Genomic DNA, 16,234 nt, shown 5'->3' on the forward strand with positions numbered 1-16,234 from the left:
CGTCAACCTGTTATCTTCTCGACTCAACAAGAGGTTTGTTACCAAGTCTCGGAATCCTCTGGTCGACGCCACAGACACACAGGATAGAGGTGGAAGGGATTACGGTCATTCTGCTGGCCCCAGACTGGCCTCCTTGGTCTTGGTACGCAGATCTAGTAAGGTTGGTCGCCGATGCTCCTTGGAGACTTCCTCTCAGGGAAGATCTGCGGTCTAAAGGTTCGATCTTCCATCCTGCTTTACGGTTGCTGGTTGTTGAACGGCCGGTATTAAAAGATAGAGGTCTTTCTAATTCAGTAATTCCTACACTGTTGAAGGCCAGAAAGTCTACTTCTAGGAAGATCTATCATCGTACTTGGAAACCGTACATCTCATGGTGTGAATCGGTGAAAGTGCATCCTCGCCTTTTTTCGGTGGCTAGGATTTTTACCTTTCTTCAAAAAGGGATTGAACAGCGGTTGGCTTTGGGCACTATCAAAAGCCAAGTGTCGGCTTTGGCTGTGTTTTTCCAACGACCTGTAGCTATGCATGCCTTGATTCGTACTTTTATTCAAGGGGTTTGTCGTATGGCTCCTCCCAAGGCGATCCCCGCTACCTCCGTGGGATCTTAATTTTGGTATTGTCTGTTCTTCAAAAACCTCCTTTTTGAGAACATTAGGGAGATTTCTCTGCTTACACTGTCTCAGAAGGTTGCCTTTTTGGTGGCTGTTACTTCTGCCTGCAGAGTATCTGAATTGGCGGTGCTGTCCTGCCGTTCACCTTATCTGGTGGTCCACAGAGATAAAGTGGTACTTCGACCTAATCAGTCATTTTCTTCCTAAGGTGGTTTCTAATTTCCATCTGAATGAAGACATTGTGCTGCCTTCACTCTGTCCTAAGCCCTAGAATCCTAAGGAAATTGCTTTGCATTCTGTGGATGTTGTTCTGGCAATTGGAGTTTACCTGACGGCTACTGAATCTTTCAGGAAATCAGACTTTGTCCTCACCAAAGGACCTCGGAAGGGATTGCCTGTGTCTGCTGAGACCATATCCAGATGGATCAGACAGAAGGTGGTACAGGCTTATTCACTGAAGGGTCAGGTTCCTCCTTTCCCTATGAAGGAGCATTCTAATAGGTCGCTGAGCGCCTCTTGGGCTTTTCGCCATCAGGCGTCAGTAATGCAAGTTTTGCAAGGCGGCAACTTGGTCGTCTGTGCACATGTTCACAAACTTCTACACATGTTCACAAACTTCTACAAAGTAGATGTGTTGGCATTCTCGGATGCTTCTTTTGGCCGCAAGGTTTTGCAGGCTGCTGTTTTAAAAGAGCAGTTTGTCTCTTTGAGGGTGTATGTTGTTTTTTAAGGTGAGCTCCAGTTGTTCCTGGTTAAGGTCCGGGTTACCTGGTTGGCTAAGTTTAGCCTTTGGGTAAATACGTTCTTTTCTGTGTTGTTTTTCCCTCCTCTCATGCAAATACTGCTTTGGGATGTCCCAGTGGCCAAGAAGAATATGGAGCTACATCTGTCAATTAACGATAGGAAACACTCTATTTTGGAATTACCGTAAAATCCTTTTCCCTGAAGTCCATTGACAGACGCAGCACCCGCCCCTCTTAATTATGAGTGGAATGTGTTTGTTTCTTTTTTTTTTTTTTTCCAACTAAATGCCGCTTGCAACAAAATTGAATCCTATAGCAGAGTGAGTGGGTGTATGCCTGCAGGAGCTTGCCCCATAGGCGTGGTAAAGTTTTTTTTTTTTTTTTTTCCTACCTAGTGTTCTACTCCTGTAAGGGGCAGTCTAACCCAATGGTCAAGAAGAACATGGAGCTGGGTCTGTCAAATAGACTTCAGAGAAAAGGATTTTATGATGAATTAAAAAATCCAGTTCTTTGAAACATTCAAAAAAATGTAAAATGCACTGTGGCAGATAGGAATCAAAAACCATTGTTTTAACTGTGGATATTTAGAACTATTATATACCAGATTTCAAAAATGTTCCCGTATAATAAGGTCGTCTTCAACTGTGGTGTTTAAAAAAAAAAAAAAAAAAAAGTTCACCTTAGGTTACATATTACACCTATATTCAGGATGTAACGTGTTACAAATGGTCTGACCCCTGTCCTGAATGTCCCCCCCCTCCCCGGCTTCCTAAACTGAGCGCTAACTGGATTTAAAAAAAGCATTGCTGATTGAGGCTCCGATGGCCATATCACTTATTCAGTGTTCTGTGAATGGAAAACTACATGGTCCAGCAGTCTACTGGTCGCTGGTCAAATGCTTTTTAGAGGTTCCAGAAACCAAAAAATAATAAATGCACATTTTTTTTTTTTTTATGTGCATTCATTTTTTGTTAAGTTGAACTTTTAATGTATCCATTATTTAAAATCGATCTTTTCTTCTTTTTAATGTCTAGTTCTTTAAAGATAAAAACTGATGTAGTTGATGAAGACTCTAGAGATACCCAAAAGTCCAATGAGGTGAGTGATCCACAAGAGTAATTCAAACTCTGCTCATTGGAAGTACCGTTATGAATGTACTATCAGTGAAAGCTGCATTTGGGAATGATCAGTACATCCTAATACAGTATCTCACAAAAGTGAGTACACCCCTCACATTTTTGTAAATATTTTATTAGATTTTTTCATGTGACAACACTGAAGAAATGACACTTTGCTACAATGTAAAGTAGTGAGTGTACAGTTTGTATAACAGTGTAAATTTGCTGTCCTCTCAAAATAATTCAACACAGCCATTAATGTCTAAACCGCTGACAACAAAAGTGAGTACACCCCTAGGTGAAAATATCCAAATTGGGCCCAAATAGCCATTTTCCCTCCCAGGTGTCATGTGACTCTTTAGTGTTACAAGGTCGCAGGTGTGAATGGGGAGCAGGTGTGTTTAATTTGGTGTTATCGCTCTCACTCTCTCATACTGGTCATTGGAAGTTCAACATGGCACCTTATGGCAAAGGATCTGAAAAAAAGAATTGTTGCTCTACATAAAGATGGCCTAGGCTATAAGATTGCCAAGACCCTGAAACTGAGCTGCAGTGTAGTGGCAAAGACCATACAGCGGTTTAAAAGGACAGGTTCCACTCGGAACAGGCCTCGCCATGATCGCCGAAAGAAGTTGAGTGCACGTGCTCAACGTCATATCTAAAGGTAGTCTTTGGGAAACAGACGTATGAGTGCTGCCAGCATTGCTGCAGGGGTTGAAGGGGTGGGGGGGGGTCAGCCTCAGTACTCAGACAATACGCCGCACGCTGCATAAAACTTGTCTGCATGGCTGTTGTCCCAGAAGGTAGCCTCTTTTAAAGATAATGCACAAGAAAGTCTGCAAACAGTTTGCTGAAGACAAGCAGACTAAGGACATGGATTACTGTAACCATGTCCTGTGGTCTGATGAGACCAAGATACATTCTTTTGGATTCAGATGGTGTCAAGCCTGTGTAGCGGCAACCAGGTGGGGAGTACAAAGACAAGTGTGTCTTGCCTACAGTCAAGCATAATGGTGGCAGTATCATGGTCTGGGGCTGCATGAGTGGTGCCGGCATTGGGGAGCTACAGTTCATTGAGGGAACCATGAATGCCAACATGTACTCTGACATACTGAAGCAGAGCATGATCCCCTCCCTTCGGAGACTGGGCCACAGGTCAGTATTCCAACATAATGACCCCAAACACACCTCCAAGATTACCACTGCCTTGCTAAAGAAGCTGAGAGTAAAGATGGACTGGCCAAGCATGTCTCCAGACTTAAACCCTATTGAGCATCTGTGGGGCATCCTCAAAAGGAAGATGGAGGAGCGGTGGAGGAGCGAAAGGTCTCTAACATCCACCAGCTCCGTGATGTCGTCATGGAGGAGTGGAAGAGGACTCCAGTGGCAACCTGTGAAGCTCTAGTGATTTCCATAACAAAGAGGGCTTAGGCAGTGCTGGAAAATAATGGTGACCACACAAAATATTGACTCATTTTTGTTGCCAGCGGTTTAGACATTTTGTAGCAAAGTGTAATTTCTTCAGTGTTGTCACATGAAAATATGAAATTATTTACAAAAATGTGAGGGGTGTACTCAATTTTGTGAGATACTGTATATAGTCAGATGAAGTCATACGCAAATGTGGAATTTTCATTCAATGGTTGAACTTGGACCCACCTCTTCAACTGCTGAACCTTCCCTTTTGGTTAGTGAAGTTTATTTTTTTTTTTTTTTTAAAGTTCAAGACTTGCATATTATTTTAGCTCCCAGTCTCCATGGATCAACTTATTGCCGCTTGGGCAGCTTTTCTTCATAGTTTGCACTACTCCAGTTTATAACTGTTTTAACATAATGGACACCTAATTTCTCTAATTAGACAAGAGAATTCACAGGTGAGCAGGGTTCATCCTGTAGGTTAGTCTAGTAACCAAGTGGTTAGTGATGGGCACAGTGGAGTGTTTTACATCTAAAAAAGGTAAAAAAGACATGAATGATCGTTCAGTTTTCCTCTGTTTCGAGGAAATTCCAACCTGAGGATGGTACTAATTGTACAAAATTCTCGAACGACAAATGGCTTTTTTTTTTTTGATTTGTTTCTAATCATGCGCAGTCTTTCCTATCTGATTTTTCTCATACGAAAACAATACACAATAAATGAGAATCGTTCTGTTCACGTACAAGATAAATTTTGGGGTTTGTCCCTTTGGAAATTTTTGTTTGGAAAGTCTGAATTGAATGGCGAAAGTTGTGTACACACTATGCGAAAATTGAACGATCGTTCCTAGTACACGTTTTTCTACCTATTTTCTCAGGGTGTACACCACTTAAGGTATTTTAGTGTATGCATATGCTACATCTGTTGCTTTGAATTGCCTGAATCAATAAAATATATTTTTTTTTTCTTCTTTCTTTTTTTTTTTTTTTTACTTCTTTACTAGTCACAGGATAGAATATTCTCTTCCACAAAAGACACTAAATCTGGAAAGTCTGATAGCAAATCCTCAAAAAAAATACTTGAGCAAGTGGAAGAGAATAAAAGTGACCCCAGAACCGAAAAAGAGATTAAAAAGAAACCCTCTTCGTTTTTAGAAAAAATTCAACAAGATGCAGGGCCACAGGATACTAGAAAGCAACTAGAGAGAATTGACTCAAACTCTGAAGAACATCAGAAGACCAGAACACCCAGCAAACCAGACAAACCTGACAAACATTTAAAAAAAGAAAGTATTGACAGTGATACACTGAATCCAAAGGGTACTCCAAGAAAACAGTCTAAATCTCATAGGAATGAACGTGAACGAACTTTCTCGGAGGATCGTTTGTCCAGCAGATTAGAAGAGCGGACATCCTCCAGGCAAGAAGAGCGGACATCCTCAAAGCCTGAAGAGCGTTCATCTTCTAAACAGGAGGAGCGGGTATCCTCTAAGCAGGAAGAACGGGCATCCTCTAAGCAGGAAGAACGGGCATCCTCCAGGCAGGAGGAGCGTTCTTCCTACAAGCAAGATGAGCGTTCATCTCTTAAGCATAAGCACAAGACAGATAATGGACATAAACAAGGAAGTGATGAATCGGACTCTCAGAAATCCAAAAGGACATCTACTGTTGACAACCATTCACAGAAACGCAGTAAATCCAGTTCAGAAGAGCGGTCTGATCGGAAAGGAAAGCAAAAAAGTGATGTAAAGCCATCTTCATCCAATAAAGATGAAAGAACATCTGAACATGCTAGCAAAAAAGAGGACAGCGCTCGCCACGATAGTAGTAAAAAAGACAGACATCAATCGTCTGAAAAGTCCAGATCTGAACACCGTTATAAACGATCAGCAAGTGACTCCAGGGACCACAGAGAATCTCAAAGTATATCGAGGGCACATGGTTCATCTCAGAAGAAGTCAAAGAATTCTTCAGATGATAAAAATGAGGCTGACTCTGCCAATTCTGATCACTCCAGACAAGAGGAAAACAAAGAAAAGAAAAAACTACATAGTTCATCGGATGAAAGGCTCCATGCCAAAGCCAAATTTAAAAGCAGTAGTAGTAGTAATAAGTTGTCAAAACCAAATGACCAAGAAGAGGCTGACCATAAAAATGAAAAAGAGAGGGTTACAGTAGACAGTTCTAGTGAAAAGTACAGAAAATCGAAATCTGAAGATAAAGATGGCGGAGAAAGAAGGGACAATAATTCTCAGGCCTCAAGCAGTGCAGCAAAAGAATCAAGCCACAAGTCCAAGCATACCGGTGATAAATCAAAGGAAAGGCCTCGTCTTGATAGCAAGGAACATGGATCTTCTAAGTTGGACAAGAAATCATTTGGGGAAAGCTCCAAGAGTTCAAACTTAAAGCATAGTCACAAAGATTCAAAACGGAAAGAAGATGGAAGAAAAGCAGAAGAAAGATCTGCAAAGAATCCAGATGAAAAAAGAATTCAGGAAAGAAGTAGTAGCTCAGATAGAAAGCTTGGTAAAAAAACTGCCTCAGAGTCCAAAAATGAAAGCTCTAAGGAAACGGGCATAAAGAAAGGCTCCAAGTCCGAAAGTGAAAGTGATGTCCTCTCAACTGAATCAGGATGCAGTGAGAATAAAGATCCCAGAGAGAATAAAAAACTTGGAAGTCTAACGGGTGTAAATGAGAAGGCATCTGCAGAGGCAAAGGTTACAGATCCCACAAAAATAAATTCCAACAGCAAATCTCAATCCGTTTCTGAAATCCCTTCTTCCAAAAAGTCCACGCCGCTAAAATTCAAGTCAAAGCATGGAAGCGGTGACTTGAAGGACAATAAATCTAGTGGTCTCAATGAAAACACTTCTACAGCTTTATTAGGACATGATCTTGGTTTCATCAAAGACTCGGATACTTCAGCTTCTGAGAGCATAGATGAAAATGAAAAGAATGTCTTCAGTTCAAAAGATGGTGCTGATGTTACAGAAGAGTCTGATCAAGGAATGCCTTCTAAAAGAGTCAGAAATTCACATAGGGAGAGAGATGATCTTGCTGGATCTAGCACAACAAACGGTTCTTCTCAGGAGCAAAGGGAATTCGCTCCCACCCCACATAGTATTGACTATTCCAGTCTGTCTCCCAGGGAAGTATATCCTGATGTAGCAGACTCAAATGATGGGGAGATTTCTACAAGTGACTTAGCAGAAAGCACTGGAAAATGCTTGGAAGAAAATAATACGGAAAGTGCCAATATTCCAGTTCAATTGGATATTTTGGAGATTGATGATAGTGTTACAGGAAACGAGGTTGAAGGAGATGTTTGTGTTAAGGAAAAAGATTTTTTGTCAGAAAGAAATGAAATGGTTTCAGCTGAAGTAGAAGAACAAAGTAGTTCTGCTAATGTGACTGGCACAGAAAGAAATATTGGTAGCAGCATTATGGAAACCAATAACGAAGTGATTAATGGTGTTACTCCTAGAGAGGGCAATCAGAGTAGAAAGGAAGCTGAGCATGATGCTACTGCTACCTCTTCCAGTTATGTAATAGAAAATGAGTTGAGGCAAGGTGTTGAGGATACTGCATCATCTTCCAGTACACCAGTTGATAACAGTACAGATGAGACTTGCATGGAAATGGAAGGGGCAAATCTGGATAACAGCAGGGAATACACCTCTTCAGCTTCTGCAGATGGTAATTTTGTTGAAGATGATGGAGACATTGCAATGCTATCAGAGAATAGTTTTGAAGACACTGCTACCTCATCAAGCTCTGATAGGAAACATTACAATGAGGATAGCTTTTTGGAGCCCTTACTGTCAGACAAAAGGAGAGAAAGTACTGCCACTTGCTCTCAGAGTACAACAGATTTGGTGTCAGAAAAAATTGGTAATGTTACCTTTAAAGCTGCTACTTCTTCAAGCACCCATAGAGCACTTTCACAAAACACCCAAGAAAATGCTGCATCATCTTCGGACAATACAGAAAGAAGTAATCTTGAGTTAGAAATTTTAAACAATGTCAGTGAAACGGCTACTTCTTCTGATGCAAATGCAGAAAGTGCTAGCTCTCGTAGAGCTGAAATTGTTAGCCATGTAGCAACTTCTTCAGAAAGTGATGGAAGAGTGGATCCTTCTGGAAATATTGCAGCTCAGTCAGCTACCTCATCAAGCTCTTCAGCAGGTACTCACTATGGCCTTGGAATTTCAGAAAGACATACAGCCACCTCATCAAGCAGTATGATTAATAGTAGTAGAGAGCTAAACTTTGATGGCTCTTTGGTTTCCTCTGAAATAGATAATGAAAACCTAGCAGCATCATCCAGCAATGTAATGGATAGCAGTATGGGCGATGATTCCAGTGAATGGCTTAAAGATGCTTCAGAAAGAGAGCGTGAAGATGCAGCAAGTTCTTCCAGCAACCTTCCAAGTACTTGCAGAAGCAAACCTATCTTTGGTAATGTAGAAGATAGTAAGAATACTAGAGCCACCTCAAGCACCCAGCAGGATGGTGTAAATGAAGCAGGTATGGACATAATCTCCTCAGGCACAATAAAAGAATATCCAGGAAATTCATCTGATCTTGCCATGGATAGCAGCACCGAAGCATCGATTTCAGTCAGAAGTGAGTTTTATTCTGGTAGAGCCTCGGGATGTTCCAGCAGTAGGGGAGATCAAAGCCCTGGGAATGATAAATATTTGGAACAGACAAAGGAGAAAGACAATGCAGCTTCTTCCAGTAGTGGATCTTTAACTCAAACACAGACTGCAGGTGATGAAGCAGCGTCCTCTTCAAGCTCTTTTACAAGTAGTGACACTCAGCACAGACTTATTAGAAGCACAATAAACTCTGACAACACAGAAGCCACAGCATCATCAAGCTTTGCTACCAATAGCAGTAGCGATCAGTATTTTAGAATTTCTCCAGGAAACAGCTCTGATACTACAGCAACTTCATCTAGCAGTTCAATTATTAGTGAAACTTTTACAGATGTAAATCACAACACACAACCCACTGCATCCTCAAGTGTTTCAATGGACAGCAGTACCGGGGAAGATCTGAACATGGGTGTTGCACATTTGTGTAGCAGAACAAATACTGCAACTTCCTCTAACATTATGGACAGTGCTTGTCTGGAACACATTACAAAAGAAAGAGGACCTGCCTCCTCAAGCATAACGGAAGTTGACAGGACTGAAGAAAATGTTGAAGGTATTGTTTTTGCTGATAAAGTTAATGAACAAGCGGCTACATCCAGCAATTTGATGGACAGCAGTATGGAAGATGATAAAGCATGTGATGCTCTTTCCAACAATAACCCATATGCCACAACATCCACGGGCACAAACATTGATTTGGATACGGATAAAGATATGGATGATGGGTGTGATGTTAATAGTGAAGCCGCAGCAGCCAGTTCAAGCAATACAGTGGGGTCACCACTGGACGATGGTGACGACAATGCAACCTCATCAGATTATGCCATGGATAGCAGTGTGGAAGGTGTGGGACAGGCTTTAAGCCTGTCAAAGAATATTGAAGCTGCCAGTTCCTCAAGTTTTTGCGATGGCAGGGTCCAAGATATTGTCACTGATGCATCCATTAACAGACCAGTGGTCGATGATGCCACAACCTCTTCCAGCATTGAAAGGCAAAATGCGCTAGTTATTAGTGGCATTCAGGAAAGTCATAGTATTGAAAGCAGTTGTAGATCTATAGAGATGGCTGCAGAGTCAAGTTTTGTTGCGAACCATAGTAATATTGCTATTTCTGGCACATTACAAGAAGCTGTTGCTCCGTTACGGGCAGATGAGGATGATGATGATGGACATGTTGAAACTAATGCAACTGATGGAACAAATTCAGCAAGTTATGAAAACAATGATGAAAAAGAGGACACAGTGAGTAGTGCCAGCTCTGAAGAACAAAGATTTGTTGGCAATTCATCCAGACAGGCCACAAGACCGCTTGGGGATGGAGAAACTGATAGTACTGTCACCAGTGCTGGCACAGATGCACGAGAGTCATCTGTAAATAGAGAAAATTCTGAAGCCTCTAATCATGTCACCTTTGCAGATAAAGAAGTCATTAATGTTGATGTCTGCAATGTGGAAGCTAACATTGCTGTTGAGGAAGCTTCTGTTTCCCATGCAAGTGATCAAGATTTCAATGATGATCAAGTGTCTGAAGCATCTGCAGACAATAAAATGGCTGAAGAATCTGAAGATGTATCTGTCGAAAATGAAATGATTGCAAATGTAGGTACAGAAAATGAAGTTGCACAGACTAGTCAGTCAATAACGGAAGAAGGGGAAGGGGCTGTTACCAGTACAGGTATAACTGAAGAAAGCTATGGTGATAAAGTTTTACAAGGACAAGATGAAGTGGCTTGTTCTGAAGAGACAGAGACAAATGAAAGTGGGAGTATGAACATACCTGAAAACCTTGGCCCTAGAACCATTACAGAAGATGATGAAAGTGCCATTACAAGCACTGGTGCTAAAGAGGACGAGGAAGAGGGTGAAGGATTTGTTACAAGTTCTGGGACACCAGGTGAGGATTCTTCATTTTCAAACACTGTGGAACACAGCTCCTCTACTTTGGTAGATTCTGCCGAAAAACCTAAAGAAAGCATTGCAAATGCCGATGAAGAAACCGCTGGGGAAATGGAGGAACTAAACTCAGAAATTCTTGAGTGTGTTACAAGCTTCACCACAACACCAGAACCTCCAGAGGATAACCTTTCTAAAGTGAGAGAAGAAGAAAGCACACCATCTCCTTCAGGCAAAAATATTTTGGTGTCCGAACATGGTTTATCGGTTACAATCCAAAATTCTGATTTGGAGAAGGAAAACAAACCAGAAACTGAAGAATTTTCAAGTTTGGATATTTCTGAGGGGTCTCAAGATTGTCCAGTGCAGAGCAATGAAGCCGAGCTTGACTCGGATTTAAATAGTGGAACTTCACATTCTGCTGTGGCAGATCAGTTATGTGTAGAAAGCTTGTCGCAGTCAGTTGATGTCTTGCACGAGAACAGCACTCCACCAGAAGACCATTTAGAGCACAGCAAAGCACAAACCCCTTCAAAAGACCACACTGACACCCCTCTTACAGCAGAAGACACAGCTTGCATATTGGATAAAGATAATGTTGGTAATAACATTCCTTCAGAATCTAAATCCGAAAGAACTTCAGATGTTTGTGATAAATCAAGTGTTGATAATAATGATCCTGTAGGTAAATCTACAAGCTCAGATGTGATTTTTACACAAGCAGAAGAAACACAAAATACTACCTCATCTAATGCCCTTGAAGATGGCATCCCTAACTCAGATAAAGGTTAGTCACTCTTCTGCACTTTGTAAACTTTTAGTTTCGGTTCACACTGATGCAAATTCTATGTGGCTCAGATGCGATTCGAAAAGCATAGATTCGCACATCATCTAAAAAAGCATTGTTTTCAATGAAGACTGTTCATATATGTGTATGTGGTGAGAAAATAGCCTATGTGAGTTTAGTGCTGGGCGAATTTCAGCTCCAAAGACTTCAATGGGACTAGATTGAAATCGCAGTTTTGTGTTCCTATCAATGCGAATCCAACAATTTTTTTTCTATTTCCCTCCTCCTCCCCTGTCAAAAGCAGGTTAAGAAGCAGGGCTGCTGCATCCTTAACCACTTGCCGACCGCTGCAAGTACATATACTGCGGCGGTCAGCCCCTCACAAGCAAAGTGATGTACCGGTACGTAACTAGCCTGTGAGGCTCTGGGGAGCGAGCAAGCGCTGCGTGGTCACGGACCCGATGTCCGCCGCTCACTCACGATCGTCCGTGACAGCGGGAGAAAGGCAGGCGGCTAGTGTAAACAAGCTGCCTGTCATTCTCCCCTGTGTAGGAACAGTGATCATACGGTTCTACTATGTAGGACCGTTGATCATTGTTCCTACACCTCAAGCCACAGCCAATCACAGTTAGAATCACGCCCCTAGGGACACACACAGCCCCTCCTTCTCAAAAAAAAAGTTAACCCCTTCACTACCAGTGTCATTTTACAGTAACAATGCATATGTATAGCACTGATTACTGTAGAAATGTCACTGGTAACCCCAAAAGTGTCAAATGTCAGTCAAGGGTCCGATCTGTCCGCCCCAATGTCGCAGTCCCGCAAAAAAAATCGCAGATCGCCGCCATTACGCGTTAAAAAAAAAAAAACAAAAATGACAAATCTTTCCCTTTGTTAGTAAACACGATAACCTTTGCGCAAACCAATCAAAATACGCTTTTTTTTTTTTTTTTTTTTTTTTTTTTTTGGGGAATTTCATATAAAAAAATGTGAAAAATATTATTTTTACAAAATTGACGCTCTTTTTGTTTATAGCGCACGATCAAAAAAATCGCACAGGTGATCAAATACCACCAAAAGAAAGCTCTGTTTGTGGGAAAAAAAGGACGTCAAATTCGTTTAGGTACAGCGTCGCACAACCGCGCAATTGTCCGTTAAAATCACGCAGTGCCGAATCGCAGAATAGACCCTGGTCAGGAAGGGGTAAAATCTTCCGGGGCTTAAGTGGTTAATAACAGATGACTCATCTGCTGTCAGAGGGATTCCCTGCTGACAGCTGAAATGTAAATAAGAATACTGGCAATTAAAAATTCAGGAAAAAAAAAGCGTAGCGTCCCCCCAAAATCCATACCAGACCCTTAACAACCAATTTGGGCGCAGTTGCTATTTCTTAAAGTTTACATTGAAATCTCACCTGACAAACGGAAATCGAACCAAAATCCCACTCAAAAACAGATGGAATTAGCATTTCAGCAGTGTGAACCGAGACTTACTGTAAAATTTTATATTATGTTTAAACCCAAGGTTGGGTGCTTTTTTAATGCATAATATTTTTTTTTTTATTTCAGAATGTGCCCTGCAGGGGGAACAATCTCAGCCAGAAATCGAGGCTCATGTAAGGCTTTTTTTTTTTTTTTTTTATATTACTTACTGGTCATAGCTCATATTTATTAATTTTTAGGCTTCTTTCTCACTGATGTGCTTTTGCCACACTTTTTTTTAATTCTATTCCCCCATTAAATCTTATGTAACTGTTCCCATTGCAGGTGCGCTGCACTGTGAAAAGTCGTGCATGTCGCATCTTTGGTGCATTTTTTTAAAAGTGCACCAAAAAAGGCATCTTCTGTGGTCAGTCAGTGGAAAGGCATCAAAAGTGCATCAGTGTGACATGGCCCTGATTTTGTTTTGGAAATAAAATGATCCTAAACTGATTCTGAAAACTGTAAAAAGATTTGGCCAAAAAAAAAAAAAAATGACACCTAGATATGTCGCCTATGAAGCAAAATATCAGTGACCCTTTTTTTCCCGGTTGGACCAGTGAGATTTTCCATGTGTACTACATACTGTAATAGGGGTTGGGTACCCAGTCCATTCTTTGTTTTTCCTATTTTTAGTACATTGAAAGCAGAGTCCTGAGCTCCTGGAAATTCATTCACTTAAACAAGAGGTTGAAGAACTGTTATTTCCTGCTGTACCTGCAGATTTGAGGCATATTTAGGTGCTTTTGTGAGTTTAGCAAAATCTTTATTTTAATTGTACAGTACAAGATGCGGGACTTGTAGTGAGGAGATAATGGATTATATACCGCTGCCTTCAGGTTACATAATTTAGTCTGGTTGTGTCAGTCCATCTATTTAAACCAACAGTAAAAACACACCCACACACCCCCTCCATATACAAAATCCTATACCCACAATTGATCATGAGGAAGACGAGAGAAAAATAAAAAACAGTAAAGCATGATCTAATTCTAATTTACTCCAGCAGGGGAAAAAATTCCTCCCGGATTCTCCAGGAGGCAATTGGATATTTCATGGATCAACTACCCCTGGTGTTAATACCTGTAAACATTAACATCCAGTTATATTATGTGTGTTTAGGAAAGAATCCAGATTATTTTTTAAGCAACGTACTGAGTTGGCCAGAACTAGTTCTTCAGGGAGCCCACACCACATTTTTACAGCTCTTACTGTAAAGAAGCTTTTCCAAGTGATATTAATAATTTAACCTCTAGACTACAAAATAAGCACATAGCAAAAATTAGAATTCGCTCGGCGCAGCGCCCTATATAACCTTCTATAAAAGCATTAAAAATAAAACTATATTTCTCTTACGTCCTCCGACAGTCGCCGCCCACTTCATATTCATCACCAATGGGGTTATGTCCTCTATTCCGTAGGAGTAGCTAGGCAATAGAATATGTTAGTACAAAGACTTTTAACATATCCCACCCCCAGGGGGTGGTCCCCTCAGTACATAACCCTCCACTTCCTGTATCCAACTCAGTTTCATTTGTCTAGCTGTCAGGAGTAGCTGGAAGTTTCTGTGCTGGGGCACCTTGTCTCAGCTCTTTCCTTTCTTTGGATTTTATTTGAGTTTTTTCTCTCTTTCTTGTTAGCTGTTATTTTACCAGCGTTAGTTAGTTCTTCGGAAGAAGAGGATCATGCGGGCTGCGTCTCGGGCTGACCCCCCTGGTAGCAGGCTGTGGGTCAGTGGTTTCTCAGCCCGCCATCGAGCGTTCAGTCAGGTATCGCTCCTGAGTTATCTGAACGACCCATCCCTGTTCCGTGCAGGGATGCTAGGTGAGGTGGCTACCTCACCGTACGCTGTGCGGTTTCTCAACCCACCTTCTGATGCGTCCTGGATGCGACTCTCCCTGCCTCATGTGCAGCGGTTTGTTCGCCTGTGCGGGTCCCCCACGCCATGTAAGAGGTAAGTGCATTTATGTGGGGACCTGTCTGTCTGGGGGGTGTCAGTCTGGGACTGTGTACCTTGCCCTGTGTTCACACTATTACGTTTTCCCTATCTCTCACATTGCATGCTGTGGGCTGCAGGAGGGGGGGCTGGCTGCACTCTGTGTCAGTTTTCTGTCTGTGTGAACGGCTGTGTGCTGTGGGGCTTGAGTTTCTCATGCTTGGGGCACATTACATGCGGCGGTTTACCATGTTCCTTTTTTGGGCAGATGGTGTGTTTTACTTCACCCTCATGGGGTGTGGGAGCGGCGGTTTCGGCGCCAAAACGGCACCATTTTGGCTGCGATCGCTCCGGCCGCATGTTTTACATGCATGGCGGCCATTTTCTTGTAGCCTCCATAGGCTTTAATAGAGCGCCCTGTATGCCAGCACTTCCTTTCCTTCAGGAGCACCGCAGGCAGCAGCAGCAGCACCGATCTCTCCAGGTCCATTTCTCTCTATTCCCTGTATCCTGCCTTGGTATACTTGTCCCTGTGGGGGTCCCTTGTGTGGGGTGCTTAGTGTGAGTGGGCTACGATCGCAGCGCTCTCTTAAAGGGGCGGTCACCCATTTATTTTTGCTACTACAGGGGCATGGATTCTCAGGAATGCTAATTTCCTGCCAATTTAGTGGGAAGCCAGGGGACTGCGGTTTCCCCCCCCGGGGGGGATTTGGCTGCGATTGTGGCTAGCCTTGCGACTCAGGTGCAAATGCTGGTGGCTGCTCAATCCTCTAAAAGGCCCAGAGTTTCAATTTCCTCTGATTCAGAGGGTGATGGTACTGGGGCTGCTGTGGCAGAGATCTCCTTATCGGGGTCTCGTTCCTCCCTGGACCTTATAGGGTCAGAAATGGAGGCTGAGGTAGAGGGGGTTGATAATTCTCCCCCTGGCTCGTCTGAAGAGCTTGCACTCATGGATGAATTGGTTGCTTCTATCAAGCAAACTCTGCGTTTGGAGGAGGAAACATGTCCTCCAGCTGCCTTGGCGGCTTATGGGACGCAGAAAAGGCGCAAATCATCGCAGATGTTTCCATGCACTGATGATTTTCAGCGCGCTGTGAAAGAACGATGGCGTAAGATACGCAAACCTTTTGCTGTACCAAGTAGGTTTAAGCTGCGCTATCCTTTTACGCCCGCTACTGATGGGCGTTGGTGTGTCCCACCTCCGGCGGACCATGCGTTAGCAGTTTTGAACAAGTCCACTGCGATTCCTGCTGAAGACACCCCGGTGTTCCGGGATGCCACGGACAAGAGGATGGAGTCCCTTGCCCGTCGTACCTATTCTATTATGGATTCTATGTTGAAAGCTTTATTTGCTTCACTTATGGCGGCCCAGGCGGTCGCGAGCTGGACGCAGGTGCTTAGGCGTGTCCTGGTGGCTGATTCTGCCCCCCAGGCGACTTTGGATATGGTGGATCAAATCCACCAGGGTGTCATGTATTTGTGTGATGCGGACCTGGATATGGTTCCGTTGGCTGCACGTGTACACAGTGTGGCGGTGTTATCTCGCCGCCTGGTTTGGTTGAAGTGTTGGTCTGTGGATCAATCTTCACGT

General features: G+C 42.6%; 1 protein-coding gene across 1 annotated transcript in view; it reads left to right on the plus strand.

Annotated features, from left to right (window-relative positions):
• BOD1L1 (biorientation of chromosomes in cell division 1 like 1) overlaps positions 1-16,234 on the plus strand; it is a 75,493-nt gene that overhangs the window by 25,258 nt on the left and 34,001 nt on the right. The window contains exons 9-11 of the mRNA XM_082249846.1: positions 2,389-2,452; positions 4,893-11,229; positions 12,798-12,844. Coding sequence (XP_082105972.1) covers positions 2,389-2,452; positions 4,893-11,229; positions 12,798-12,844 — 6,448 coding nt within the window. The remainder of the gene's footprint in view (positions 1-2,388; positions 2,453-4,892; positions 11,230-12,797; positions 12,845-16,234) is intronic.

The sequence above is a fragment of the Pelophylax lessonae genome, assembly GCF_965119305.1.
Source record: "Pelophylax lessonae genome assembly, chromosome: 1".
Taxonomy (NCBI): domain Eukaryota; kingdom Metazoa; phylum Chordata; class Amphibia; order Anura; family Ranidae; genus Pelophylax; species Pelophylax lessonae.